Here is a 27,996-nt window from a genome sequence, read left to right on the forward strand (position 1 = left end):
TTTTTTTTCCAACCATTTTTTTTCCTCTTTGCTTTCCCAAATACAACAGTGTCTGGGTTAGTTCTCAAAGCAGTTTTGAATTTAAGGCTGAGATTGCTTTGTAGGGTGTCCCCAAAAGGAAGTCAACTGAGTTCAACACACATTTATTTTGCATCAACTTTTTTTCTGGGCACTATGCTGGGCAGTAGAGGTCTGGAGGTGAATGGAGCATTGCACTGTAATTATGGACTCCACAGACTCTGGGGGAGATAAGTCACAAAACCCAGAGCTTTCCAACATGCTAAGTTAGGACTGGTGCTTGGGAATTTCAGAGGAGAGGGCAGGTACCAAGACTTCATATTACCTGAACCCAGTACAGAATCAAGTATATATTAGGTCCTCCATAGGGATGTCATGAATGATTAAATGAGCTCCACCTCTGAGGGTTCAAGGAAGGCTTCCCAAAGAAAACAGTATTAGATCATGGTTGAATATATATGTCATAGTTCACAGGCTGCAAGAGGCAGCTATAGTTTGGCCCAAAGGAAAGTTACTACAAATGTTTGAGAGGGCTTGGTTCATAGGTTTCAACCTGTGAGGGAAGGCTGGAGAAAGAGACTTGAAGAAGCCAGATCATTCCAGGGTCTTCGTAGCAAAAACAGATAAAAAAATCTAATCCAGGCTCTACAGTTCAACACGTTCCAGCTGTTCCTTTCTTGTATCACTCTACTCAAAGTTCAGAGTGTTGGGAGTAAGAATCTAGTTGGCCACATGCAGGTCTTATGCTTGGGTAGCCTGCGATGGAAGAACATAACACTATGATTTAAGTTCCACCAAGATCATACCCAGTGAAGCTGAGGTGGTTCTCTACTCCTTTCTTCCAAAAAGAATCAGGCATTGATCAGAAGAAATAACTGTTTCTGAGGAGCCAATAGAGAAATTGCTACTGTCCACTAAAGCAAGAGTTAGGCAGAAGGAAAAAAGCTGGCAAGAATATACATACCTATGGAAGCAGAATGGGTAAAGATATGGAGGTCTGAAAAAACAAGGGATGGGCAGGGAACTTGAAGCAGCTTAGGTATAGTGCATAAGACAAAAAGGTCTTATGAACAGGGTATGAATAGGGCAGAGCATGACAATGCTTAAACTCCATTCTGCACTGTGGTGTGAATGTGATAAGGCAGGAGGCTATGGAACCCAGTGCCACTGTTGCCTGTGTCACTGCTGCATGAAAATATTGTGTTATTTTAGCTCAGCATAAAGAGAAGTTCTATGAATGTGACATCCACCTGACATCAGGTGAATAGATTAAATAAGTCCAAATACCATTAACCCAATTACAGATGTGCTGAGTGGGTTCTGAACTTGGCTCATTCCCAATTGGAAGTTTCACTTGGAAACTCAAAAGAAACAGGGGCAGAAAATTCTCATCCACACCCAATGTACCATGTCCTCAGCCAACCACAGAAACCTCTGCGGCCCAATAGTCATCCTCTGTTCTGTTTTTGTTTGTTGATTTTGTTTTCAGTGTAACCCCCAGCGTCTTATGTAACAGAAAATAAGGTTGAGTGAGAAGTTCTTTCTCCCTAAATTTAGATTTAGGTTTTGTGGGAACTAATAGTGATGCCAAAGGAATGAACAAGAGAAAAAAAAAAAAGAAAGAAAAGAAAAGAAAAAGCAAAGCAAACCACAAACCTTTATGCAGCACTTACTGTGTGTCACATTCTATGCCAGGCCCTTTCTGATTTATTTATAGTGTCTTCCTTACAAGGTCTGAGTGAGGTAGACACATCTGGTGATTCCGTTTTTTTTTTGGGGGGGTGGGGAGAAATAAATGGAGCTCCAAGTCTGCTAAGTTTCTATGTTTGAGGAGGCTGAGAGTTGAACTCAATTTGTCTGACTCCAGAGATTAATATTTATTCTTCAGAATTTCTCCCTCCCTTAACAATTCCTTATGAAGGTGTTTTGTTCCCTGTAACAGGGACCTGCATCTCATCTTGGTTGCCTCTCAACCTGTAACTCTCTAGTGATAGAAAGCTCATCATATTATCCTCCCCTCCCCAAAAAGCAGCCCTTTATATGAACACTCCCTAAGCAAGTCTTTTGTCTTAACTCTATTCTCTTGAACTCCAACAAAGGGGTGCATTCCTTCAGCTGCATACTTACTATTGCAACATCTGAAGATGGGGACTGGGCCTTGGTGTATCTTCCATGTAAATGGACAGACTCTGTGTGCTCTGGTTGGAAAGGCTCTTGGGAATCATCCATGTTTGTGATTCCCAAATATGGCATGTATCAAAGCCATCCTGGGAAAGTTGCAAAAACACAGAGTCCCTAGACATAATTGGAATCTCAACGAATGTGGCCCAGGAATCTGTATTTTTCCCCAAGCTCCCAAGTCATCTGGATATTTGAACCCAGTTCCCCAAATTATATTGCATGGAAGATCAAGATCCAAAGAAGGAAAGAAATTTGCCTAGGGCTACACAGTCAATGAGTCATGCTTTTATTTTCTGATAAAAAAAAAAGGCCAGCCTTGATGATCTTTGCAGACAGCTCCTCTAAGACTTGCCTCTTGTTCTGCCCCAGGAAGGCTGTTCGTTGACTGTGGAGTTGAATAGATTGCAAGTGAATGAAGAAACTACGTCATCCCTGATCATAAAACCTAGTGAACTGCAGCAAATAGGCTGGCATTTGTGCTACAGAACTGCCTGGGGAGGCTAACCCACTTGGCATTTGCCTTGATTTCTGAGAAGAGGTAAAGTTTTCCCCCTATTATTCTCTACTTGCCCAGAGGTCAGAAAAGCAGATGGACCTGGGGTTACCATGGGGTCAGGAATGCATTGGAAATAAAACCAAAAAACACTCTACTCTTGGTTCTGGCACCTTTATGATCTTGAATGGGTACTTTTTCATTTCTGGCCCTCAGTCTCCATATTTATAAAATGGGAGCACTGGCCTCTGGAGGAGTTATGAGAATGCTGTAGAGTGACCATGTTTTAGGCGAGAACTGCACCCTGGCTTCTTCCTAATGGCATGACTCCAGGTAAATCATCTAAATTCCCTGAGCCTCAATACTTGTTCTGTAAAATGGGAGTGTTGACAGCTACAATATGGTGTATGTCTGACAACTAAATGAGATACTTCAACCAACATGCTTAGCACAGACCCTGGCCATGGAGTGTTCAACAAAGGGCAACTGCTGCTCTGGTCGTTACTGAAATTTGTCCTTCTAATCCAAATCCCCAAGAGATCAGCCTCTCTGACCAAGGAGGAGAGCGCTAAGGACTTACATTTGATTAGACTTTTCTAGTTCCTATACCCACTATCTCTTTAGTCCTTCAGTGGCTCCTTAGCAAATTCATGAATGAACGTTCTGGTAGACTCCAAAATGAATTGGTCTGGGACTCAGAAGAAAGAAGCCCATGGTCTACTCAGGCTTAAAGATCCTGCATGAACACAAACCCATATATCAACCTCTATTTCCTCAACTACAAAGGGTAGATCATGAGCCCCATTCCAGAAGACTTAAGTAAAAATGACTTTGAAACTGCATGGAGCAGTATGAGCACACATTTCTTTAGTATCTAATGTATGATTTAACCTATGGGCCCTGGAGGCATAAAACACAGCCCTATCCAGGAGCTCAGATATATTAGGGGAAAACAAATATCTAAAGGCATAATTAAAACCCAATGGGTTAAGTAGGAACGTCACAGATATGTGGGGATTATGAGAACTGAAAGGTGGAACTCCTGTCCTGAATTTGGGGCTATGGTCAGAGCAATTTTCCTAGAATAAGTAACACGTCTGCTCCAGGAGTTTGCTCTGTAAACATCCTCCTCCTCTACAAATACATAGAATTGTTTACCCTCTCCTTTTCCAGTTGCAGGCCCTAAGAGCTTGAAAAAACAATTAGTAAAGCTGAAGGATTCTTCAGTAAATTTCTTGTCTGGCTAACCTGTTTATGAAGAGACCCTGAGGGCAAGACTAGGGAGAAACTAGAGTCCAGCAGCCTGTTAGTGTCAGGGCTGGGTCCAGAATCTGAATTCTGAATTACCCATTTGGGGTGCTTGTGACTATCTAAACTGACAACCTCCCCAGTCTCCCTTTCTCACACACACACACACACACACACACACACATACACACACACACATACACACAGAGGCATACATGCCTCCCTGTCCAGCAGAGCACACCTGTAGCCCCTTGCCCTCCCCTGCTGCCAACTCTTGTAAAACAGGAAAACAGAACAGCTTGGCTTTGGCTATAACATGTACAAACACTTGAAGCAAAGTTTCCAAAGGGAGACAGACAGTGAACGCCTTTCAGGGTCTGGCAGTTTTATGGGCAGAGGCCAATTAAAAAGCATACCCCCACACAAAGCCCTTGGGTTTTGTTTGGCTGTGGCCTTCTCTCCAGGCCCCTTGTAGGCTGCACTGACAGTGCAAATTGGAAGGACCACTGTTCTTGAGGGATCCTGGACATTCACAGTGCTGCTGGGGGATCTTCCTTCAGGATTTCCTCATTCGAGGCATCAGGCTCAATTTCAATGGGTGCTAGCTATGGGCTAGGTCCAGGGCAAGGCTCCAGGGTTCAGAAGGAATCCTAACCAGACCATGCCCTTGTGTTGCTCATAGTCCTTTGGAGAAGAATGACATTGAGTGAGGAAAGGGCTAAAATGAAAGTAGGGAGTCCCCACTGTGAGACCTCGGAGAAGAGTTATCAACTCTTCTGGGAGAAGGCAGAAGGCCTCAGGAAGCCAGTGTATGACATTTAGGGTGGATCTGCCCACGCTGGAACTCCACTCCCACCTGCAAGTGATGAGAGGGGATGAGCAAAAGGCATTTTTGAGACTTTTGTGTGTCTGGAGAGTGGGGAGTTGAGTTCACAAATGACAACAATCAACATGTGTAAACTGCCTGTCACATGCCAGGTGCTGTTGTAAGTATCTAATGTAAACTGACCCATTTAATCCTGAGAAAAACCTTATGGAGGACTATTTCCTTTAAGTAGCAGAGAGATAAACCAAGGCATGAACAGGCTGTCACCTGCCCAGGGCTACTGAACCATCAGCATCCCATGGTTTGTGTGGCCAGGACAGGGACTCAGGTTGACTCTGGGGCAGTAGAGTTGTCTGGGAATGTGGTGTTGCAGAAGAAGCTGAGTGTTAGGGAACTCCAGGTCTCCTTGCTCTGCAGCAACCTGGTTGAGACTGTGACCCTCTCTAGACTGGCCAGAGACAGTCATCCTGCTGTTGTCAATCTCAAAGGGAGGTAGCGAAGATAAAAGAGAGATTAAAAGTGCTCTTTGTACCTGAGTCATCATCTGATATAATCTTTCACATCCATGACACATAGATCTCCCCTAGTGTAGTGGGGGTACATGGAGAACCCAGGGCCCACAGAGGTGAACGGCTTGCTCAAGGTCACATAGCAGCTCTACTTCAGGAGCAAGACTAGACCAGAGGTCTTTACCTGAGGAGACAACAGAGTATAGTAGTTAAAATTCTGGAGTCCAGTGAGATCTGGATTGAAATCTAGTTCTGCCACATACTAGCAGCCTGAGACCAGAAAGTTTCTTAAATTCCTTCAGATTCATTTCTCAAATCTTTGGAAAAAATGATAATTTATACATCACGGAGTTGTTAGAAGTATATGAAATGATATTTATGTAAAGAATGTCTTATGGTAAGCAATGAATTAAATGATGATGGTGATGAGGATGAGGATAGTGAAGATGAGGAGGAAGAGGAGGAAAAGAAGGAGAAGGAGAGAACTTAGCACTATTTCTATAAGTCCAGTATTTTACACTTCCACAAAATTCTACACTACTTACGTAAGCCCTTTGCTATGGTTCCCACACCTGCATTTGAAAGTCATAGCACATTTGTGCATAATTACACTCAGGGCCATGAATGGTTTTCACATAAAGCTAAGTTATATTCTCAGCTCTCTGATGTCCCAATGACTGTTTCTGCATGATGTAAATCATGCCTCATCCATGCACACTGTCCGTTGAACCCATGTGATTCATCATTCACTTCATGCCCCAGCTAGTTCTGCCCAGTGTAACACTCAGTCAGCAGTGGGGAAAGATAAAACCCAAGTCATCAGGCTTTGGTTAGCGAATCCTACTGAGTCAACTTCCTTGACACCTGATCTGAGGATCCAGCCTCATCACTGCAATGGCCCTAGCTCAAGCTTCCTCATCTTCCTCCTAAACAATATCTATAGTCTCCTATCTAGTCTCCTTGCCGCTAACTCTCTCCTCCCCACTGTCCTACTTTGCACCCCGAAGGGGCTTTTGAAAATGCTTATCTGCCCATGTCACACCTCTACTTTCAGTCCAGTGCCTTCCAATGGTCAATGTGGTCTGGCTCTGACAGCTTCTCCAAACACATCCTCCATCTCCCTGACCACACCACTTGTTCACTATCCCTCAAATATGGCACACTTTTTCATCAATATGCTTGTCTCTCTGTCCCTCATGCCCTTTTTCTCCTACTCTACTTATTGAACTCTTATAAACCCTTGACTATGAAGGTTTTCCTGATGATGACTTGCCTTCCAATGGCAGAGTCCATTGCACCCACCCTTTCTCATGTAAAGAAGTCATTTTAGGACTGGCACAGTGGCTCATGCCTATAATCCCAGCACTTTGGGAGGCTGAATTGGGAGAATTGCCTGAGTTCAGGAGTTCGAGACAAGGTTGAGCAGGATAAAGAAAAATTACAATACAAAAAAAATTACAAAAATTAGCTGGGTGTGGTGGTGTGCGTCTGTAGTCCCAGCTACTTGGGGGACTAAGGTGGGAGGATTGCTTGAGTCTGGGAGGTTTGAGGCTGCAACGAACTGTGTTAGTACCACTGCACTGCATTCTAGCTAGGGTGACAGAGTGGGATCCTGTCTCTTAAAGTCACTATAATAACTATTTATTAAGAACTTTTGTTTTCAAGTACCCAAAGGCTTTATATACATCATCTAATTTAATCTTCCCAACAGTCTTTGAAGTAGTATATTTATCCCTTTCACAGATGAGAAAAATAAGGCTTAGAGAGGTTAAGTAAATGCCAGCTAACCTGAGCTTATTAGTTAGCAATATTTGTTGAGTTTGCCTCCTAAATTTCTCTTAAGGGTTAGCCCTGCCTCACTGTAAATTGCACAGCCAATATTTAAACCCAGATTGGCTTGACTCCAGAGTGTCTGATTTTATCACACTGTATTTAGTTAGCTAAATTCTGGGAGTTCCTTAAGGGCAGGAGCTAGATCCTGTTCATGTTAGTACTCCAAACCTGGAAATCAGTACTCAGGTATTGGTTGGAAGTTAGACTTAGTTTTTGACTTAAGATGGAGAAGGGAGGTACTGCACTTAGTAGCCCTAGCAGGTAGCGTGCTTACACAGTGCCCATCATTTGGAATTACTTAGTCTGCTCAAGTATAGATCTCAGTATCTCAATACCATCACTTACTATCTACAGGATTTGGGGCAGGTTATTCAGTCTGCCTAAACCTGAGTTTCTTGAATTGTAAAATGATCACCACAACAGCACATGACTGTTTTGCCCATGGTTAAATGAGATAAGTATGTAGAGCCATCCCTATGATGAGGATTCCTTAAATGGTAGTTACCAGCATTTGTCTGTAGGGCACACTTTATCACAAAGTCTGCTGAGAGAAGATATTTCTTTACCATCCAGAAGGATGAGGTCATTTAGGGGTGATTTCCTATGCACCCCTAACACACACCTTTGTGTGTTCACAACTTCTTTATATGGCAGTGAAGACTACACAAGAAGTCTCATCCTTGCCAGCATATTGTGACATGAGCTTCCCTGGCAAGTTCCATGGCAGCGTATGGATCAATCTGGTCATGCAGATGCCAGGGCACCATACCTCCCAGCTTCATTTACGCGTCAAGAATGTTTCTTTTTTTTAACCACACACTTCTCTTTGGGGGTCTTGTTATTGCATTAAATTCCACCATGGTGACCACTTCTCTTTGAGTTAAGTTTTTGACACCAGTTACAATTCACATAGCTGACAGAGCTGTTAATCATTAATTCTTTCTTTTAATCAGAATTATCTAGGCCTTTCCCACCCAGATTTTCCTAGATAACTGCCCAAGATTCATAGTATTATGCATATTGTCTCTGTCAGGAGAAAAAAGAAAAAAATAAACAAAAACACTATATACTGCATTGGATGCATATTAACTCCTTTATCATTCAAGCTGGGAAACAACCCCTTGAGGTGGGACCAGCATTGACTCCACTTTGTTGATAAGAAACCTGAGGTCAAGTTACTCCCTTAAGGGCAATAGCTGGTGAACAGCAGTGTTGTCAGACTCAAGCTAAATCAGGCTCAGACCACCACACCAGCACACTGAGTGTTGTAATTTTCTGCAACCTTTGAGCTAAATTGTTCCTCAGGTTGGGTCAAGACAATGGAAAGCTACAGCAACTGGATAGCTCTCCGAAAACCTGGGACCCAGGCCCAGCAAACTGATAGCTCTCTGAAGGCCCATGTATACCCAGGAAGTGGTATACACAAGAGGCATTTAGAAGCTCCACCTGTATACTTAGAGAAACATAAACCCAATAATAGTAAACTTCCTGAAAAAGTGCCTTAGAGCTTAGACTGTGAGAGGTTGAGAAGCTTCCCAGGCACCAAGGTTGGAAGAATCCCTTTCTGCCTTGTTTGCTTTTGTGTTACCTATTTCCCCATATGAATCTGAGTCCTGGGGGCAAAAATGTCCTCAGTATGTAGGTTATCGGGAAGGGGATTGTCAATCTCATCAACATTCGCCAAATTGAGAAGTGAAGTAGCCATTGTTTTTTCTTTTTTACTCACCACTATACAAATGAGGATAGGCATATTTGGAATGGCTTATCTTTTATTGATAATCAGTATCTTTTCCTCTTGTGAAACCCCACAGTGCTATACTCTCTTCTCTTCACAGGTGTCATCTTTGCATTATGATATACCTGACCTACATCCCATCTGCTCAAGCTAGGTAGCCTATTTGAGCTAATACAAAGGTGTTAAGAATTTATAACACCTCTTTGTACTCATTACCCTCCCAGGGAAGGGTATACCGGAAGCTGTGCAATTATCATTTAAAAGGAGATTTCAATTACACCTCAATAAAGCTGTTTCAAAAATAGATACATAAAGGGAGATTCTAATGTTGGAATGTCTCCCCCTAAGCTACCATCACCTCCTTCATGGAAAATGACAATGGTACCCCTCTCTTTAGGGCCTTCTCCAATCCATTCTTCACCCTGTAGTGAGAATGATTTTCTTAAAGAGCAAGTTGACTATTTTAGTTATATAAATAGTCATGCATGCTCCAAAACAGTGTCCAGGTTCTTTTCCAAAGCTTCCAATGCCTTGCCAAGGTCCCAGCCTCACCTTGCCAAGCTCCCAGCCTCACCTTTTGACACTTGTTACTTTGATCCCTACTCTTAAGAAAAGTTTTCAGTCCTTGAAAGAGGTGTACTCTCTCTTGTCTCTGGGCTTTTGTTCATATCCCCTCTTGCTGGAGCAAATCCCATCTTTTTTTTTTTTTTTTAAGTTGTCAACTAGGCTGGAGTCCAGTGGCACCATGTCGGTTCACTGCAACCTCCACCTCCCAGGTTCAAGCAATTCTCGTGCCTCGGCCTTCCAAGTAGCTGGGATTGATTATAGGCGCATGCCACCATGCTATTTTTTATTTTTTGTATTTTTAGTAGAGATGGGGTTTTGCCATATTGGCCAGGCTGGTCTCAAACTCCTGGCCTCAAGTGATCGACCTGCCCTGGCCTCCCAAAGCGCTGGGATTACAGACACGATCCACCGTGCCTGGCAAGCAAATCCCTTCTTTTTCACCTCTCTGTCTGGCTTATTTCTCCTCATCCTTTGGGTTTAGGTATCACTTTTTCAAGGAAGCATTTCAGGAGCCCTCCAGTGTGTCTCATGCTCCAACAGTGATTGCAGAGAACCTCCATTCTTCCTCTAGCACAGCTTGAAATGATCAGACTCCTTCTCTATAATTTCCACTGGGCCATAAGTTCCCTGAGGGAAGGAAGCTTCTCTGTCTTTAGTTGCCTATGCTCTGTGACTGGCACAGGGTAGATACTCAATAAGTGAATAAACAGAGGTCTCTCAAGAACATTCCTTTGGTAAGAAATACTACCCAAGCAGAAAGAGAGACAATAGGAATTTTTAATGCATGGACAGGCCTGCAGGGGACTCTGGGCAGACTCACAGGTAGCAGGAAGAGGCAGGGTCCCACAAACTCAATAATGTCCAGCAAAAAAGAGAGAGAAGTCCTTAAAGACCCATGCTTCCTCACTGCAACCATCCTCAGAGCTTCCTTCCTGGTGCTGAAGAGGTCAAAACTGTGTCCTCTAGGGGTCAGGTCAAAACTGTCCCTCCATAGGTCTCCTCCAGGGGTCCATGGCAGGAAGAAAGCAGAGTGTGGCAGGAAGGAGGAAGAAGAGCAAAGGCCGCTTGGTCTCCACCTGAAAACTTCTACCTCAGGATTGACAGCCATCCATAAGAAAAGGTTTAAAAAGGAGAGACTTTTGATAGAGTCAAATAATATCTTTGAAAAAATAAAAGATAGAGAAAAATGAATAATTCAAAGGTCTCTGTCCACTATCCACAGGAGAAACCATTTGCTTTGGCCTTGCTGGCAAGTTTCATCTGCTAGGCCCATCCTCAGCTGTCCCCCAGCCCACCCAGGCCCCAGGATCCAGGAGAATACTGCTCCCCCTCCCATGGAGAGTCTCTGTGCTCACGGAGGGCAATACCCTCCCTCACCGGCCCTTGGACTCCCCGTACGTGTTCCGGGCCATTGACACCATCTTCTCCTCACACGTGATTTTGGTGTCCTTGAGGATGCTGTACCACACCATGCCTGCAGGCCGGACCTCCTCGCTGCGGCAGAAAAGATAGGGCACCGTTTCCACACGGCTCTGGATGTAGGCACTCCGCAGGAGGCTGGAGCAGTGGCTACTCACCCTCTCCAGCCGCCGTAGAATCAGGTGGGCCTTCCTGAAAGGTAGGATGAGACAGCCATGATTAAAGAAGCTCAGATCAAGAGTTAGGCCTTTGAGGTAGTGAGTAAATGTCAACAAACAAATGAGAACTTCTTCTCCCAACCATTTCCTATCTATTCCGGATCGGAGTGTGGAACTTCAAACACTCACTCAAAAATTACCCCAGAACCTGTCTTCTTCAATTGTGCAATGTGTTAAAAAAAAATGAACAAGAGTCATAGCCTTTAACCTAATATTTTTACTTCTAGGATATGGGAGCCCTAGGAGTTTGAAAGTGACCAGCCTTGGACTCTGATCAAATAGATATTATTATAATGATTAAAAAGCAACAAGAACAACTAAAAGTTATTGACACCATATGCTAGACACTGGGTATGCACTTTACATATATTTTAAATTTTTTATTTAGCCTTTATAACTATCCTGAATGTATTGTCTACCCCCTTTTAATGGCTGAGGAGCTCAAGCAAGGCTCAGAATAGTGACACTACTTGACTAAGGCAAACATCAAGTTGGCCACTGGAGTTGGAAATAATCTAAATCTAGGCCTGACCACCCACAGTCCCTTTCTAACTGTCTGTGTTCTCATTTCATGAACTCTTTCACACTCTTTTCTCCCAGTCTGGAAACTTTGAAATCTTGCCCTTTGTGATTCCCTTTCATCAAATATATATATGTCCCCAAATCAGAACTTTTCTGTGTCTCATTTTTTTCCATCTTTAAAAAAATGATGATGATCTTATTCTCAAGTTGAGTACGAGAAATGCCTAACGCCTGATATAGAGCTCAGAGTAAGCTTCTAATAAATGATAGCTACTCTTATAAAGGATTGCTGGAATGAGCCCTCAGGATCAAGGTTACGCTGAAGACTAGCCTTACCAAGAATCATTCTGTACTATGGAGGATAACCTTAAGAACTTATCTAGAGCCCTATAGGGTGCTGCTGGGAGAAATCTGATGGCTGCATAGACAAATAAAGCCAGGAAGGATTGTTGCAATCACCTAGTCCAGGGTTTTTCAAAGGTGGCACTATCGACATTCTGGGCCAGATTTTTTTTTGTTGTGGGAACAATCCTATAGGACATTTAGCAGCATCCCAGGGCTCCACCTACCACCAATAGTACCCTTGCCCCAGTCGTGAATTGTCAAAATTCTTTAGACATTGAAGAATTTTCAATAGCACCCTTGCCCCAGTGAAACTGTCTTTAGTCATTGCCAAATATACTCTGGGGGCAATATCACCCAAGTTGAGAACCACTGACCTAGTCTGACCCACTTGCATTAAAAATGTGGAAACTGAGGCTTAGAGAAGTAACAGAATGTCTTTATCCCAGGTCACATTACAAGTCAGCTTCAGTGTAAAGCTGTCTGTCTCCATGTGGAAACCACTTTTCTCTATGTTCCAGCATCTTCAAGATGCCCAGGCACCCTGGGAGGCTACATGAGAAGTTCTCTCTCCTGCTGTCCTCTCCATGCCCCTCTGATACCACAGGAGGGAAGGAGTTTTACAACAACAGACCCCACAAATGGGAGACTGTGTTAGGCACCTGCATAGCAGCTGAAAAAGGACCGGGCTTATGTGTGTACATTTTGTGGGCACAATTTATGAGGTGCCTTTCAAAAAGTCCTCTTTGTATAGTTCACCACTTGGGTGGAATATTTCCTGAGGTGCCAAGAATTCATCACTTCATAATCACACTCAAGCCACAGTCCTCTTTCCCCTTGGGCAAGTGCCCCCCCAAGAGGAGCCTGAGGAGTTTCTTTTCCATCCCTTCTCACTTGAGTTCTTGCTTCATTCCTTAATAATTCTGTGTCCTGGGGACATTTACTTAACATCTCTAAATCTGTTTCTTCATTTGAAAAACGAAACTGTTGTGAAGTTGAAGGAGATAAAGTCATTTCTTGCTGATTTACTGAGATTTATTATGTGGCAGAACTTCTGGTAGAAAAGATGGACAAATGGAGATGATAATACGAGTGACAAAAGCAATTATAAAAGAAGTCACGAGAGCTGTGTGAAAACAGAGGAAGGTACTTAAGTAGGATCAAGGATGTCCAAGAAGACTTCCTATTATGTGTGAAACATGTGTTCAGTCTCCTAAAGGAATAGGAGTTAGATAAAGAAGAGTAAAAGGTGGCTGGGCACGGTGGCTCACGCCTGTAATCCCAGCACTTTAGGAGGCCAAGGCGGGTGGATCACAAGGTCAGAAGTTCGACAGCAGCCTGGCCAACATGGTGAAACTCTGTCTCTACTAAAAATACAAAAATTAGCTGGGCGTGGTGGTGGGCACCTGTAATCCCAGCTACTCAGGAGGCTGAGGCAGGAGAATTGTTTGAAACCATAAGGCGGAGGTTACAGTGAACAAAGATTGTGCCACTCTACTCCAGCCTGGGCAACAAGAGCAAAACTCCACCTCAAAAAAAAAAAAAAAAAAAAAAAAAAAGTAAAGGTAAAAGTACAGAGATAAGAGATGCATAGATGTTCTGAGAATCTATGGCTGCTATACAGTATACAAGTAGGGACACAGGGAAAACTGGAAGGAGCCAGAGTCAGGCTGCTGGAGCCTAGCAGCTAGGACAGTGGTTGTATGGAGTAATGATACATCCACAGGCTCCAGAACACTGACTGCTCAGGTTCAAATCCCAGCTCAGCCACTCACTCTGTGCGATACTGAGTGAACTGCTTTACCACTTGTCCCACAGTTTTCTTACCTTACCCACAAAATGAAAATAATAACTGTATCTACCAAAGTGTTATTTTTAAAATAAAAAATTAACAAACACATAATAAACTGTCAATAAATGTTAACTATGATTATTGTCTTGAGAGTAAGTGGGAGACTTATCGAAATATTTCAAGAAGCAAAGTAACAGGTTTGGAGCTGAACTGTTTAAAAATACTTCTGGTTGTTTGAGGAGAACTGAGTGGAAGGAGGCAAAACAGAATTAAACCAAGTGGAGGCTGGGAGTGGTGGCTCATGCCTGTAATCCCAAAACTTTGGGAGGATGACATGGGTGGATCACCTGAGGTCAGGAGTTTGATACCAGCCTGGCCAACATGGTAAAACCCTGTCTCTACTAAAAATACAAAAATTAGCCGGGTCTTGTGGTATATGCCTGTAATCCCAGCTACTCGGGAAGCTGAAGCTGGAGAATTGCTTGAACCCAAGAGGCGGAGGTTGCAGTGAGCCAAGATCGTACCATTGCACTCCAGCCTGGGCAACAAGAGCAAAACTCTATCAAAAAAAAAAAAAAAAAAAAAGTAACCAAGTGGAGTGCATAGTGAGGTGTTAACTGTTTCCCATTGTTGTACTTACAGGTGTTGGTTTGATTTTTCTCTATACTGGTAAAAAAAGCTTCTTTTCTTGGTTTGCTCATCCATGCAAAGGGAACAGCAGATGGCTCACCTCATAAAGTTATAGTGAGGGTTAAGTCAGTACATGTCAAACTCTTAGAAAATTACTTGGCACAAGTAGCACCTGATGCATGCTAGAAAGTATCATCACCATTATCATTACTACCACCACCATCACTCTCATGGCCATCATCATTATTATATATCATTAGGTGTATTTTGTGTACCAGGCCCTGCGACTGATATTAACTAGTTTAAGCCTTGGGTATCTTTATAAGTCAGTGACAAGAGACAGGCAGACAGAAATATTAACAGCCTCTAATTTGGGGGCAGAGCACTGGGCTGAGGAACACTAAGCATGCTGTTCTGGGAATATAAAAGATGGACATCAATCCTCAGTTTGGAGACTCAGAGTAGTCTCTCAAGAGGATATCACACCTGAGCTAGGTCTTCAATAATGAAACAGCATTTTCAGGTAGATGAGAAGGCAGAGGAAATTGCCCATCCCAACTTAGACTGGAGAGAACATAAACCACTAGTTGTTTGAAATAACCAGTGCAAAGAATAGGTGGGAGACCAGTGAGCTTGGCAGGGATCAGACCAGGCAGACTCTTCCAAGTCATGATGTAGTATTTGGATTTTATTCTGGGCAATGGAGAGACATTTTCTGATTAGACAGTCACAGAAGTAAGCGATAAATATAAATAGAAAATGATGTTGGAAAACACAATTCTTCCAACATGCCCAAATGCCCTTCTTCCAAAGGAACAGACAAAGCCTCCTTTTGTATGGATTAGGAAAACATATTTGGAGTGAGAAAATGATTTTGCCTTTAAGGAACACCTTGAGTTAGTAACAAAGGCAAAGCTAGAACTAGGGTTCCTGATTCCAGAGTCAAGATGAAGTGCTGGCTCTGGAATCCCAGATTTAAATCCCAGCTCTATAAATTACAGCTATGTGGTTTGTGAGCAAATTCTTCAATGCCACTAACTCTTAGTTGTAGCATCCATAAAATGAGAATAACAATTTTGTTGGGAGGATGAGATACTATGGACAATTTGCTTAGCTCTAAGTAAATGTTAGCAATGATTGAAAGCAGAATATTACAGTGAAAAGGACACAGGCTTTAGAGCCCATAAGGGCAAGTCACTTCACCTTCCTAAGCCTCAGTTTTCTCTTGTATAAATGAAAATAGAAATATTTATTTTGTAGGGCTGTTGTTAGGTTGAAATGAAATGATGGCTACAGGCATCTAGCACAAGACTTTGTACATAACAGGCACTGAACCAATGTTTGCATTTAGAAAACAAAGAAGAGGCCTGGCGCGGTGGCTCTAGCCTGTAATCCCAGCACTTCGGGAGGCTGAGATGGGTGGATCACGAGGTCATGAGATCGAGACCATCCTGGCTAACACGGTGAAACCCCATCTCTACTAAAAAATACAAAACAACTAGCTGGGCGAGGTGGCGGGCGCCTGTAGTCCCAGCTACTCGGGAGGCTGAGGCAGGAGAATGGCCTAAACCCGGGAGGCAGAGCTTGCAGTGAGTTGAGATCTGGCCACTGCACTCCAGCCTGGGCAACAGAGCGAGACTCCGTCTCAAAAAAAAAAAAAAAAAAGAAAACAAAGAAGAATTCAGAAAGTGAAGCCATGGAGAGAAGGGTTTCAGGTGCTCAAAGGCTGGGAAGGAGAAGGAAGAGTGGGAGTGAGAGAGACCAAAGGCAAAAATGCTGTCTAATAAATTATAGTCAATAGAGATCCATAAATCAAAAGGCCAGGCGTGCTTCAAGTTTTCCCTGGAGGGGAAATCATAGGTCAGAGTGACCACTTTTCTCAAATACCAGAAATGAAATCTTCCTCATTGGAGATAGGACCAACTGGGATAGGAAGCAAGAGGTGAGGGAGGGCCACCACATACTAATTTATTGTTTTATCAGCAGGTGAGACTGAGACAGGAATCGCTTGTGAAAGAGTCAAGGGCTGGGCCCAAATGCCACTTTTCTGGGAACAATTCTATTCCCAGCAGCATTCCCCAGTCAGCTGTTGACTCACTAATCAGACAGGACAGAGACCCAATTTCTAAGGGGGCCCTGAAACGGAAAAAAAGAAGACAGGCAGGAAGAAAACATTTCCATTCGCCTCCCTCCCTCCTCCCTGCCTTCTGGAGTTCAGCTTAAGTGTCTCTGAGTTAGCTGACCCCAAATTTAATAAGAATTGAGGACATGATGTGGTTGCACAAAAATGGGAACATAACCTTCAGAAGTGGAGAGGACAGAGGTTAAGGGAAGTAATGGCTTTATTCATGGTGTCCTCGTCAGGCTCCATCTGGAGAACCTCCGACACTTCTGGTAAGAGGGACACATGTAAACTGCAGCCAGATCATGATGCTGAGGGGTGTCTCAAAAGCAAGCCTGCTGAGCTGAAAGCAGGAATGGAGAGTGCCCATGGAAGAGGAGATTGAGGCCATTAGTTACATTGTTGTAGCAACAAAAGACAAATGGGCAACAATCTGAGGGTCAGGGATGATAATGACTATAATTTATTGAGCACCCACTATGTGCCAGAAAGTGTACCTATGCAACATTATTCTACATCTAATCCTCAACACAATTTTAGAGTCTATAGGTGATAAAAAAGAGCTTCAAGCCAGTCATTGATTTGACCAGGGTGACAGGAGGATAGGGCGAGGTTTCAATCCTCTGCTGTAAGGCACCAAAGCATATGATACAGCCACCCTAAAACTACCAGAAGACACATTTGGCTCAAAATAATAAAAAATATAAAGCTAAAGTCCTCTAAATTTAGAATGGGTTATTTCATCTGGCAGTGGGTTCCCCATCACTGGAGGTGATTAAATCAATTCTGTTTTAGAAAGGGGTGTGCTACAGTGGGAGTCGTAACAGGTGTTTGTCATTGTTGTTTATTTGTTTTTAATCTAAAAGGCATGAGAGCCTTGATCCACAGAGAAATATCATCTGATGACCACTCACTTCACAGCAAAATCTGCAGTGACACAATTGCCAAGCACTGAATTCCTGAGCTGAGAGGACCACTTTTGCTGAGGCTCTATTCATGACTCAAAGTCACACTGAAATTTCATCTTCAGGAAGCCTTCCAGATCTTCCCAGCTATCATAAGTCATGTTTTCCCATTTGCTGCTGAAGCATTTTATTTATTTGTGGAGATACATATCACATTTTTTCTTAGTTGTGCACATATCTTGGGATGCGATGTGGTTTCACAGCACACCAGTTGAATATCAGAAGACAATATTCTAAATTCAGACTCCAACACTTAGAGTTTAGACTTTGCAACTATGGACAGTTTACATAACTCCACATGATTCTCTGTTGCTTAATCTTCAAAATCTATTATTCAGGAGATTAAATGAAATATAAATAACTGGGCCAATAATAGATGCTCAACTAATAGTTCCCACCTGCTTCTTGGACAGTGTAGGTCTCCTCTGGTGTCCAGCTCTTTACTATGCAAGAATAACGAATTAATAAATGCAAACTGCCGGGCGCGGTGTCTCACACCTGTAATCCCAGCACTTTGGGAGGCTGAGGCGAGCGAATCACTTGTGGTCGGGAGTTTGAGACCAGCCTGGCCAACACGGTGAAACCCCGTCTCTACTAAAAATACAAAAATTGGCCAGACGTAGTGGCGGGTGCCTGTAATCCCAGGTACTTGGGAGGCTGAGGCAACAGAATCGTTTGAACATGGGAGGCAGAGGTTGCAGTGAGCTGAGATTGCACCACCGCATTCCAGTCTGGGCGACAGAGCAAGACTTCGTCTTGAGGACAGGGTGGGGGGGGGAGGGAGGGAGGGAGGGAAGGAAGGAAGGAAGGAAGGAAGGAAGGAAGGAAGGAAGGAAGGAAGGAAGGAAGGAAATGCAAACTGACTTGAAGTGAGAAAATTTTCAGTCCTTAGCTTTCAAAACACAGCAACTCTTCAGCAAGGGTCAATAAAGGGATGAAATGGCACAAAAGTATCATGTGGACCTAAAGAAATAATCAGGCAAGTGGGCAAAAGGTTTATGTGGATTTGTTTATAATAACAAAGAAATTGTAAGAAATATGTTGGTTGTTAATACAAAACCAGATTAATGTGTGATACAGTCACATATTTGCATGACTAAAGGACCCTTAAAAAAGATAAAACATTGACATATGTATCTGCGGGGAAAAGCTTGTACGGCATATTATTAAACAGAAACAGACAGATATTAGAACATAGTTCATGGATTTGTTAAACATAGTAGAGATGATAGAGCTATGGTTGTAGACATGAACATATTCTTAAGCCTGTATCTGTTTCCCTATCTCCATGCATTTCCATATCTGTATATGGAAATACATATGTACACTGTTAACAATGCAATCTCTGGGGTAGGTTTGGGATTATGTGGCCGAGAGGTGCACAATTTTCATTATTTTATATATTTATGTATCATTTGGATTTTATATAATGAACAAGAATTATTTCAGAACAAAGTCAAATGAAGGTATTTTCATTTTAAAATATGAATATATACACATATATTTTTAAGCTGATGTGATGAACTTGTGCAATGAAGCCATGGTTTTATGACTTTCCAGTAGTTCATCAGGGTTACTTTCAAAATAAACCTACATCAAATTTAGCCTCAGCTTGCTCCTATCCAACAGAAAGTCAAAAGCTCAGATACTGCCACTGGTTATATACCTTTAACACCAGGTTTGAAATGTGATTTGTAAGGTGACCACTGAAAATATTTGCATTTGCTTTTTCTTTTCATCCACTCAGAAGAAATCATAAGACTTTTTCAAAAATGTGTTCTTTGATGACAGAAATGACTGAGTCTCAACTGATCCAAAGCTATTTCAGTTGGAACTGATAGGAACTTCAAGACAATAACTAACCTTGCTATATACTATCAGTGGGGAAAACAGATCCATGGGACACTTGTTCAACGTCCAAAGTCAGTGTGTTTTGTTAGTATTTCTTTGTTAGTAATAGTTAGTTGGTATTAGTATTAGCATTTGTTTCTTAATTGAAGGTAGAATGGAAGATATCTTTAATTATAAGATATGCCAATGCTTTAATAACAGCCATTCAAGAAAAAAGGAATACAATGCTTAATATACACATCCACTGTGCACAATCTGTCCTGATTTTAGAAATGCCAAAATATATAGAAAAAAGTTAAAAGTGCCTCTGAGATTACAAGATTATGACCCTAGAAGCCTAAGTCTGCTCTTGTTCCCATTATCTTAAAAATTCCGAGAGTTAATTCAACATATCCAAAGAAGCAGCTAACACAATCTTGGAGGAATATACAGTGACATCCCAGGCTTGTTTGTTTTCACTAAGAACACAGCAGGGGATGTGTAACTCTTTTCAAATCCCATGGCATGTTGAGAAAGATCCTGTGATGATTTCTGCAATCTGTTCCTAATGCCTGCCATGGAGGCAAGAGGAGCTGACATCATAAATACATGATTCCTGGTCCAGATAGATCAATTTCATGGAAGCAAGATGTCCTCAAGAGCTTGCTGTCTCCTCTCTCTCAATATGCTCAAACGTAACTGAAAGTATAGAGAAGCCCAAGAGTGGTCAAGGATGTTCTGACCCGAGAAAATTCTGGTCCCTGGCCACCTATGAGCTCGGTTTTTCAAGTCTCCTAATAGGAACCTTATGGCTGGGGACAGCTGGGTGTCAGCAGGTCTTCTTCGAGCAGCTGTTTGCAGTAACCTGTGATCATAAGAACTAGGCTCTGGGGGACACTGGCCTGATAGATTTATTAGGCAGAGGTAAGAGATGTCCTTTTGTCACTAAATCTTATGGGGACACATATGACCACAGATATAGGAAAGATTTGAAAACATTTTGGGGTTTAGTGATTACATAGTCGAAGAGAATCCTAATAGAGCTCATCTTATGATATCAGTCCTCAATGTACTCCTGGAAAAACCTCTTATCATTCTAGCCAACCTGGGTCCCTGAAAAACAAAACGTGCAGGGCTGGAGGTGAAATGATACTAACGATGTGTCTGTTCTCTGGTCTTTATGACCTTCAGTGTTTTCTGGTTCTTTGGTTTCCCAGCTGGAAGAGACTTTGGAGTTCAGCCCTTTCATGTTACAAACGAGGTCCAGAATGGGGATGGCTTGTGTCCAAGGTCACACAACAAGTAGGTGACAAGGCTAGGACAGAATCCCTGGGCTCCTGGCTTTGGAGAAGCATCTTGCCATCTCTTATTTACACTGTGATGTTCTGCACACTTGCTAATCCTTGAAAGGCAGAGCAAATTTATCCAAATTGCTCCTCTGTTTAAAACATTTATATGGCTTCTGGGAGAAAGAAGAAACTTGTGAACAGAACTCACAAGAGCCATCATGATCCGTCCTTTGCTAAACAATCCAGCCTTGTTGTTTTTGTTTGCTTTTCCTTTTCACCTTGAACTCTCCTGTTTCACTTTGAACTCTCTTCTCCAATAAGATTTATATTTTTAACTGAAGTATATTCTCTTACCCAACCTTCTCTCATCTTTGCATTGGTAATTCCTTCTGATGAGAAGACTCTCTCCCTTCCACCTGGAGGACCCTTCTTCATTCTGTTTCTAAACTTAGAAATGTTCTTTCTTTCACAAGGATTCTTCCTTGAGCTCCAGGTCTGGATTAGCTGCTCCAGCTTTCTGCATCTGCAACCTGGTCACTCCAAGTGTGCTTTTGGGGCCAACAACATTAACATCACTATGAGAGCTTGTTACATTGCATTTTTTGGAATGTTAAAAGACCTCAGAGTTCATGGAATTCAGTAAATGCAGAATCTCAGGCCCAACCCAGACTACTGAGTCAATTTAGATTGTAACAAGTCCCCAGGTGATTCTCAGGCACGTTGAAGTTTGAGAAGCACTGCTCTAAAATGCTCGTCCATTCACATGCCAAATGCCACTGCAATTGCCAGCTGACCAGTCTTTTCCTCATTAGATGCTGAACCTTGTAAAGGCAGGATCTGTCATCTTCACTTGTATTTTTAGCCTCCAGTACATGGCCTGACACATAGTTAGCACATTAAATGAATGAATGAATCAATCAATCAATCAAGTGAGATATCTTCAAGTCTTTTAATATTTGCAAGGACATTGCATTTCTTGGAATGTTAGAAGACCTCAGAGTTCATGGAATTCAATTGTTTCCAACTGTGATCTAAAGATTCTTGAGGGCTTGGAGAGACATAAGGGATGCTTGGGATTGGGTGGGGTGGAGGGGCATAGAAGAGGAGACCCAGCAGGTGGGACTCCAGGCCACCCACTCCAGTTTCTACCAGAACAAATCTTTAGTCATCTAGTCCACACATTTAATCATCTCATTACCCAATTACTCAACAACTAATTACTTAGCACCTACTTATAAATGTGAATACGACATAAGGGATCACTAACTACACATAGTTTACATTGTAGTGGAGAAGACAGATAACATGTAAGTAAACATACAAACAATGTAAGATTCTAAATCTAGTAAGTGCAGGAACGATAGTTAAACCATGAGGGTGTGACAGAGCAAATGGGTAGACATTTTAGATAATTCTCTGTGGAGGTGGGCTGTGATTCCATGTAAGATTTATTTAGAAAAAAAAAAAAAAAAGCCACTGGTTAAAAAAAAATAACACTGTTCTAGTTCATCCTGATCATGTTATAGGTGAGGAGACTGAAGGCCAGAAAGCGGCAGAGCCCAGGGTTGCACAGTGAGTTTATTAGCAGCACCAGGATAGATTAGGAGGCAGCTTCCTTGATTCCTGCTGACATAATCAGTGTGGGATGTTGGAGCAATCTCAGATATCCTCCTGGAGACTAGAAAGACCAGAGGAGGAGGAAGCTGGGTGACAGGGTGGGGACGTTCACAGACAGTGGCTGGTGACTGCCTGACTAGGGGTTAGCAGGTTATCACAGTCCATTACTGAGTGGATTGCCCATCCTTTGTGGGCAGCCTGGCGGCCTTTCCAGAAGATTTATGTCCTGGAGGCCCATAAAGGATTCCAGGAGGCTGTAAAGACAAAGTCAGAAGTGGAGCTCTGGTTTAGCTTCCACACAAACTCCCTGAGCCCTCTGGGAAAGCCCAAAAGAGTGGAATGCCTTCCTCTGTCCATAGGCAAGATGGCAGCTGAGAAGACTCACACAGCAGCTTTCATCTGGGGCTCTTCACTTCAGCCTGCCAGTCCGGCCCTCTTTTAGGTTTTATCTAAAGAACCTTCCTTTCATGTGCAAGGGAGAAAGTTAAAGTCCAGGACCCAACAGAACTGATAAGGCCTTGCCCTGGGGTGAGATCCCTTTTATCCCTGGACCAAGCTCTCATCTCTGTCCCTGAGAGCCTAAAATTCTTGGAGGGCCATTGCAAATGTTCTAAGGGCTCAAGGTGAGAGCTCAAGGCAGAACTGGCCTCCATGTCAAACTCTGCACAACTCTGGGCAGCTCATTTTGCCCCATGGGACCTCAATTTCCTTATCATCCAAAAAATGGCATTAATACCCTATATGGTCATTTCGAAGTTTTTAAAGCATGAAGTGCTGCCCACTAAGTATTTCAGGAAGTCATGCGATTCTCTCCAGTGCACCAATGCCACCCTGGCCTAGAATGCTATGCTGCGTTCCTGGGACTATTATCACAACAGCCTCTAGAGCCTCACTGCCGCTTTCTTACCTTGACCCCTATAATCAAGCCAGAGGGATCTTTCTCCTTTGATGGTGTGATAATATTATTCCTTTTTGTGAAAAATACTTGAAAAGCTTACCATTACCCTAAGGAGATAATACAACTTCTTAACCTAATTTAAAGAGCATTCAGGATCTGGCTCCCACTGACCTCCCCCTTATTATCTCTTACCACTCCTGCTGTCACACACTTTGTTGCAACTACACGGAAATTCTTTAGTTGCTCCAAACACAGTGTTTACCAAAGTGCAGGCTGAGTTCTTCTAGGGTAGGGAAAGGATTTTAGGTGGTACTCAAGATGATCACAGACCCAATATTAAACAAAAATGAATCACGTTTGCAAAAGTGGTTAGATTAGCTCTTGCATTCTCTTCCCCTCTTTCAGGTTACTTCAAAAAGAAAATATTGGGCCGGCCAGTGGCTCATGCTTGTAATCCAAGCACTTTGGGAAGCTGAGATGGGCGGATCACTTGAGGTCAGGAGTTTGAAACCAGCCTGGCCAACTTGGTGAAACCCTCTCTCCACTAAAAAAAATTTTTTAAAATTAGCCTGGCATGGTGGTGGGTGTCTATAATCCCAGCCACTTGGAAGGCTAAGGCAGGAGAATCGCTTGAACTCAAGAGGCGGAGGTTGTAGTGAGCCAAGATAGCACCATTGCTCTCCAGCCTGGGCAACAAGAGCGAAACTCCATCTCAAAAAAAGAAAAGACAATCTTGGTTTGGGGCTGTGTCTTTAACACTTCTCTAACTAATCGCCCTTTTGAAGGGACAGCCTCAGGCTCTGCTAGAATTGAACAACATTGTTTTCCGTTTTTTGTCTTGTTCCACTTTTGTTGATTTTGTCCACTGTATTGAAGGGTTAAGTTTAATTTTCTATTAAGGGAAGATGGTGTTGGTTTTTCCTCTACAAGATAATGTGTTTTCTGTTCAAATACATTTTTAATAAGAAGTGAATCTAAGAAAGAAATACAAAATAAAATATATATGGTGGTGAGATGGCAAAAGTCATAAAAGTGGTAGGCAAATGATCCAAAGTTGAGAAGAAAACTTCCACTGTCATGTAATATTTTCTCTTCTGAGCATTCCGTCGGGTAGTCTCTCTACTCCAAACACCTATCCTTCTCCCCAGCAACCCTCACTTACCTTACCCCAACTCAAACCTTAGGGCTCAGGCTCTCAGCCCCAGTGCAGCTTCACTGGGTGACCTAGACCAGATGCCTATGTCTCATGTATGTTCCCAAAGAGTTCTGTTCTTCTGCTATCATGACACTTATTATTCCTGCTCTACATAATTGCCTGTTTAACTACCTGCAACAGGAAGTTATATATAGGTAGCAACCATTTCTACCTTTTTACCATTGCATTGTCAGCAGCCACCACATAACAGGTGCTGTTAAATATATGCTGAATGGATGAATGCTGCTAGATGCAAGACATACAATGCAGCCACCATTGCATATACTGCTTTATGAAGCTTTAGACGATAGTGACTGTGCCTTAGTTCTGTTTGAATCATTGCTGGTTCCTGGCATAGTGACTGGCATGCAGGACAAAAATAAAGCCTTCATACATGTTGAATTCATCAATTTATGTAGTCGTGTTCACTAATGGACTTTAGTCAAAATTATAGCTATTTACTGTAGAAAAACTCAGACTTCTTATGGAAGACTGAGAAAGGCCCTGGATTATGCACCATGGCGCCGCTGCTGTTCTCCTCCGTGATCTTGGTTAGGACACAGGCCTTCAAAGAGCCTAAGTTTCCTATCTGTAAAACGAGGTGGGAGATGAGCAAGGAGAATGATTAATGCAAACAGCGTCAATGCCCTTTCCCTATTAAACATTCCAGGAGTGCAGGAATCTAAAGTTCCAAGATTCTTTCATTCTCCCTGCTCATTTTCTATTTTTAGCTTTGACACGACTAAGGTGATAATCACCCTTATTTACTTGATAAAGCCTATTCTCAGCCTATGGGGAAAGGGTCCAGAAAAGTCAACTGGAAGCAAAAAGAATACGCCCTTTCAATCACACAAATACGCTCATACCTGGGCCCCAGCTCATCCTCACTTCTCCAGACGAAGTCACCAAATTTTTCATAGTGAGAGTTGTAGTGGTGCTGCACTCGGAACAGCATCGAGGCTGAGACCTCCATCAGGGTGTTGTAGGCCATCTGCTGCTCCTTTCCACTTGTGTACCCATTGTACAGATTGTAGATCTTGTCAGCTATTTCTGAGAGGTCAGAAGGGCAGAAATTGATCACTGGGTGGTGAAAACAAGTAAGGATATAAGCATGGGCTTCAATAAGAAAGGCACAGTGGTGAGAGAGTTTGCTTGCATAAGCTCTGGGAGCAGACAAACCTTAATTTCATCAGGAATACGTTATTGACTGGTTGTGTTTGGTTTCCTGCCATCTGGAGGTAATGATGTCTATTCTGGAGGTGCATTGGGAGAACTAAATTAAAGAGTGGATACAAAGCACTCAACACAGGGCCTGGCACAAAGTTAGTGCTCATAATTGCAAGCTTAATTATCAATATAATTATTGTAACTGTGATTTTACATACAATTGGCTTAAATAAACTGTCTTGGATAATCTCAACGCCCTCCTTCTATTTCCCCTTTGTTGTATTTCCAACACATTTCTATGATCAGGTCTGATAGGTCCCCGTTTGAAACACCTTTCAAAGAAAATCCAAAGGCTTCTGCTTGCTGTTCATGGCTATTTCTACTGCTTCAGTTACTCCTGCTAATGAAAGTAACTTCAATTCAACATGACTAGAAGGTATATTCTTTCAGCTTCAAAAACCCCGATCGAAATCTCTATGTGGCCCAAAATCATTATTGACAACAGTTGCTGCTAGGAGAATCTGGAAACTTAGAGTAAAAATGGGAGGAACATTTATGTTACCCTATTTTCTACTCGATTTTTATTTGTACTTTTAAAAAAAAAAAAAAAAAAAACAATGGACATGTGTTATTTTAAAATAAAAATTTTTTAAATTTATCAGGAAAATACTTTAAATCCCCTCTCCTTTGGTAGCATATAAAACATTTATAATTGAGTTTATTATTGAGCCATCTGCAGAAATGTCTGTCTCACCACCCACAATGTGAATTCCTAAAAGGTGGAGACCATGTCTCTACTGCATTGCTTGAACTTTTGAGAAATAATTGTTCAACTTTAAGTAGACCACCAGGACTTATGAGCCACTGTCACATTTTTCTAGACTTGATGTAGAAACTGCATCTACACAATGCTCAAGAACTAAGTATATGGTGTATCTGATTGACTACTTGTACTTTTTTCAGGTGTTTTTTTGCCTGCTGTTTACGTCATGAACCGGAAGCAGCAAAAACATTTAATCTTGCATGCTAACTGACTGATAATCACTGATGGTAGCTCTCTGCTGAGGATTCTGAGGCCACCATGGGACTGGATGGAACAGCATGCTGTGATCTGCTAATGATATCTGTTATGGGCACCACAAGGTGAAATGGTCTTCTAGGTGCCATCTCTTTACTACTCTAGCAAAGAGAAGTGGGAGAAAATGGTCCCTGAGAAATCTAGGCCAAGGGACAAGATACAGTCATGGGGCTCTGACTCCCTACCATTCCTGGCCTGTAAGTCAGAACACAGATCAACTCTCTAAAAGAGGGGGAAGTCTTTCCACTGCCAAAGATATTGCTAGTCAATCTTAATTTTTCCCTTCATGACTTTGATTAATTTAGCTCCATGTTCCTCCTGTTCCCTTAGTGCCTTCACTTTCTTCTCCCTGTGCCAGTGTGTTGGTGTATGTGTGTGTGTATGTGTGTATGTTTAATGATTAGTGACTGTTGGGTACAGAACTTAGGGGAAATATGGGAGTTACCTTGGAGTTGAAAAACTAGGTCACCTACCTTCTGCCTTGTTGTCATCTACCAGTGGACAGGCCGTCCTCAGGGTTACCGTGCTTAGCTCTGAGTGCCTCCCTCGTGTATCCACAGCATACAGAGTGAACCTGCAGCACAGCAAGAAAACAGAGCACCAGGCTGTGACTTCACAGAAGGCCCTGGGAGTTGCAGGGAAGAACACAGTCATGGCACATTAGGCTATAGGAAAAATGATTTTTAAAAAAGAATGATAATTATAAAGCATTTGTTGAGCACTAACTGCCTACTCGGCACTTTGCACTTCATCTCAGCCTAAAAGGGAGGGATGTTTTTGTCATCCACATCTTGTCAATGAGGACACTGAGACTTAGATTGTGTATCTTTCCACTGTCTCAGTTACTGAGGAACAGAACGGGGGTATTGAATTCAAGCCATCTGAGTCCGGGGTCTGAGAAGTGAGCCCTAATGCTATCCTTTATGGCTGGATATATCAATTTATATATTCATTAGTTTACTCATTTAAGAAATATTTATTGAGCATTTACTCCCCCCCCAGGAAGTACTTTAAGTGCTAAGGTTATAAAGATGAACAAGAGAGTCAAGGTCACAGATCAAAAAAGTAAGTAAAAATCAAAAAGTAAAAACAAAAAAATCAGATAATCGTTTAGTGTGGAAGAAAATATACCAGAATAATGAGAAAAAGACTACTGCGGGAGCGTGGGGAGGATAGGCTCCAGAATGTAGCCCATGAAAGCCTTCCTGAAGAAGCATCTTTAGGACCTAAGACCTGAATAGTGAAGAAGAACCGGTTTATGGAAGGAAGACCTGGGGAAAGAGCATTCTATGTAGGATGCTCAGTAAGTACAAAGGTCCTGAGGAGAGAAAGATCCCAGACAGTTGAAGAAATGGGTAGCCAGTATGGCTGAAACAAAGGGAGATGAGGTAAAAGGTTGGTGGGAACCTCATAGGCCATGCCAGGGAGACTGGGGGTTAATCTGGCTATAAGGCATATCCCTACCTTTCTGTGATGTCATCCGAAGCTCCATGCTATATTGG

General features: G+C 42.5%; 1 protein-coding gene and 1 long non-coding RNA gene across 7 annotated transcripts in view; both read right to left on the reverse strand.

Moving 5' to 3' along the window:
• On the reverse strand, positions 1–6,693 carry LOC108582225. The gene is made up of 2 exons (XR_001895476.3): positions 5,299–6,693; positions 1–774 (listed from the first exon to the last, which is right to left on the reverse strand). It is a non-coding gene; the product is annotated as an uncharacterized LOC108582225 (long non-coding RNA).
• Positions 6,694–10,169: 3,476 nt separating this feature from the next.
• Positions 10,170–27,996, reverse strand: part of ASTN2 (astrotactin 2) — a 1,032,132-nt gene continuing 1,014,305 nt past the window's right edge. For all 6 annotated transcript variants that reach the window (XM_017949334.2, XM_017949333.2, XM_017949331.2 and 3 more), the window contains 3 exons: positions 26,968–27,068; positions 25,116–25,299; positions 10,170–11,021 (listed from right to left, as the gene is read on the reverse strand). In XM_017949334.2, the coding sequence (XP_017804823.2) occupies positions 10,784–11,021; positions 25,116–25,299; positions 26,968–27,068 (523 nt within the window). In that variant the 3' untranslated portion in view covers positions 10,170–10,783. The remainder of the gene's footprint in view (positions 11,022–25,115; positions 25,300–26,967; positions 27,069–27,996) is intronic.

This window comes from Papio anubis, chromosome 13 (genome assembly GCF_008728515.1).
Source record: "Papio anubis isolate 15944 chromosome 13, Panubis1.0, whole genome shotgun sequence".
In the NCBI taxonomy this organism is placed as follows: domain Eukaryota; kingdom Metazoa; phylum Chordata; class Mammalia; order Primates; family Cercopithecidae; genus Papio; species Papio anubis.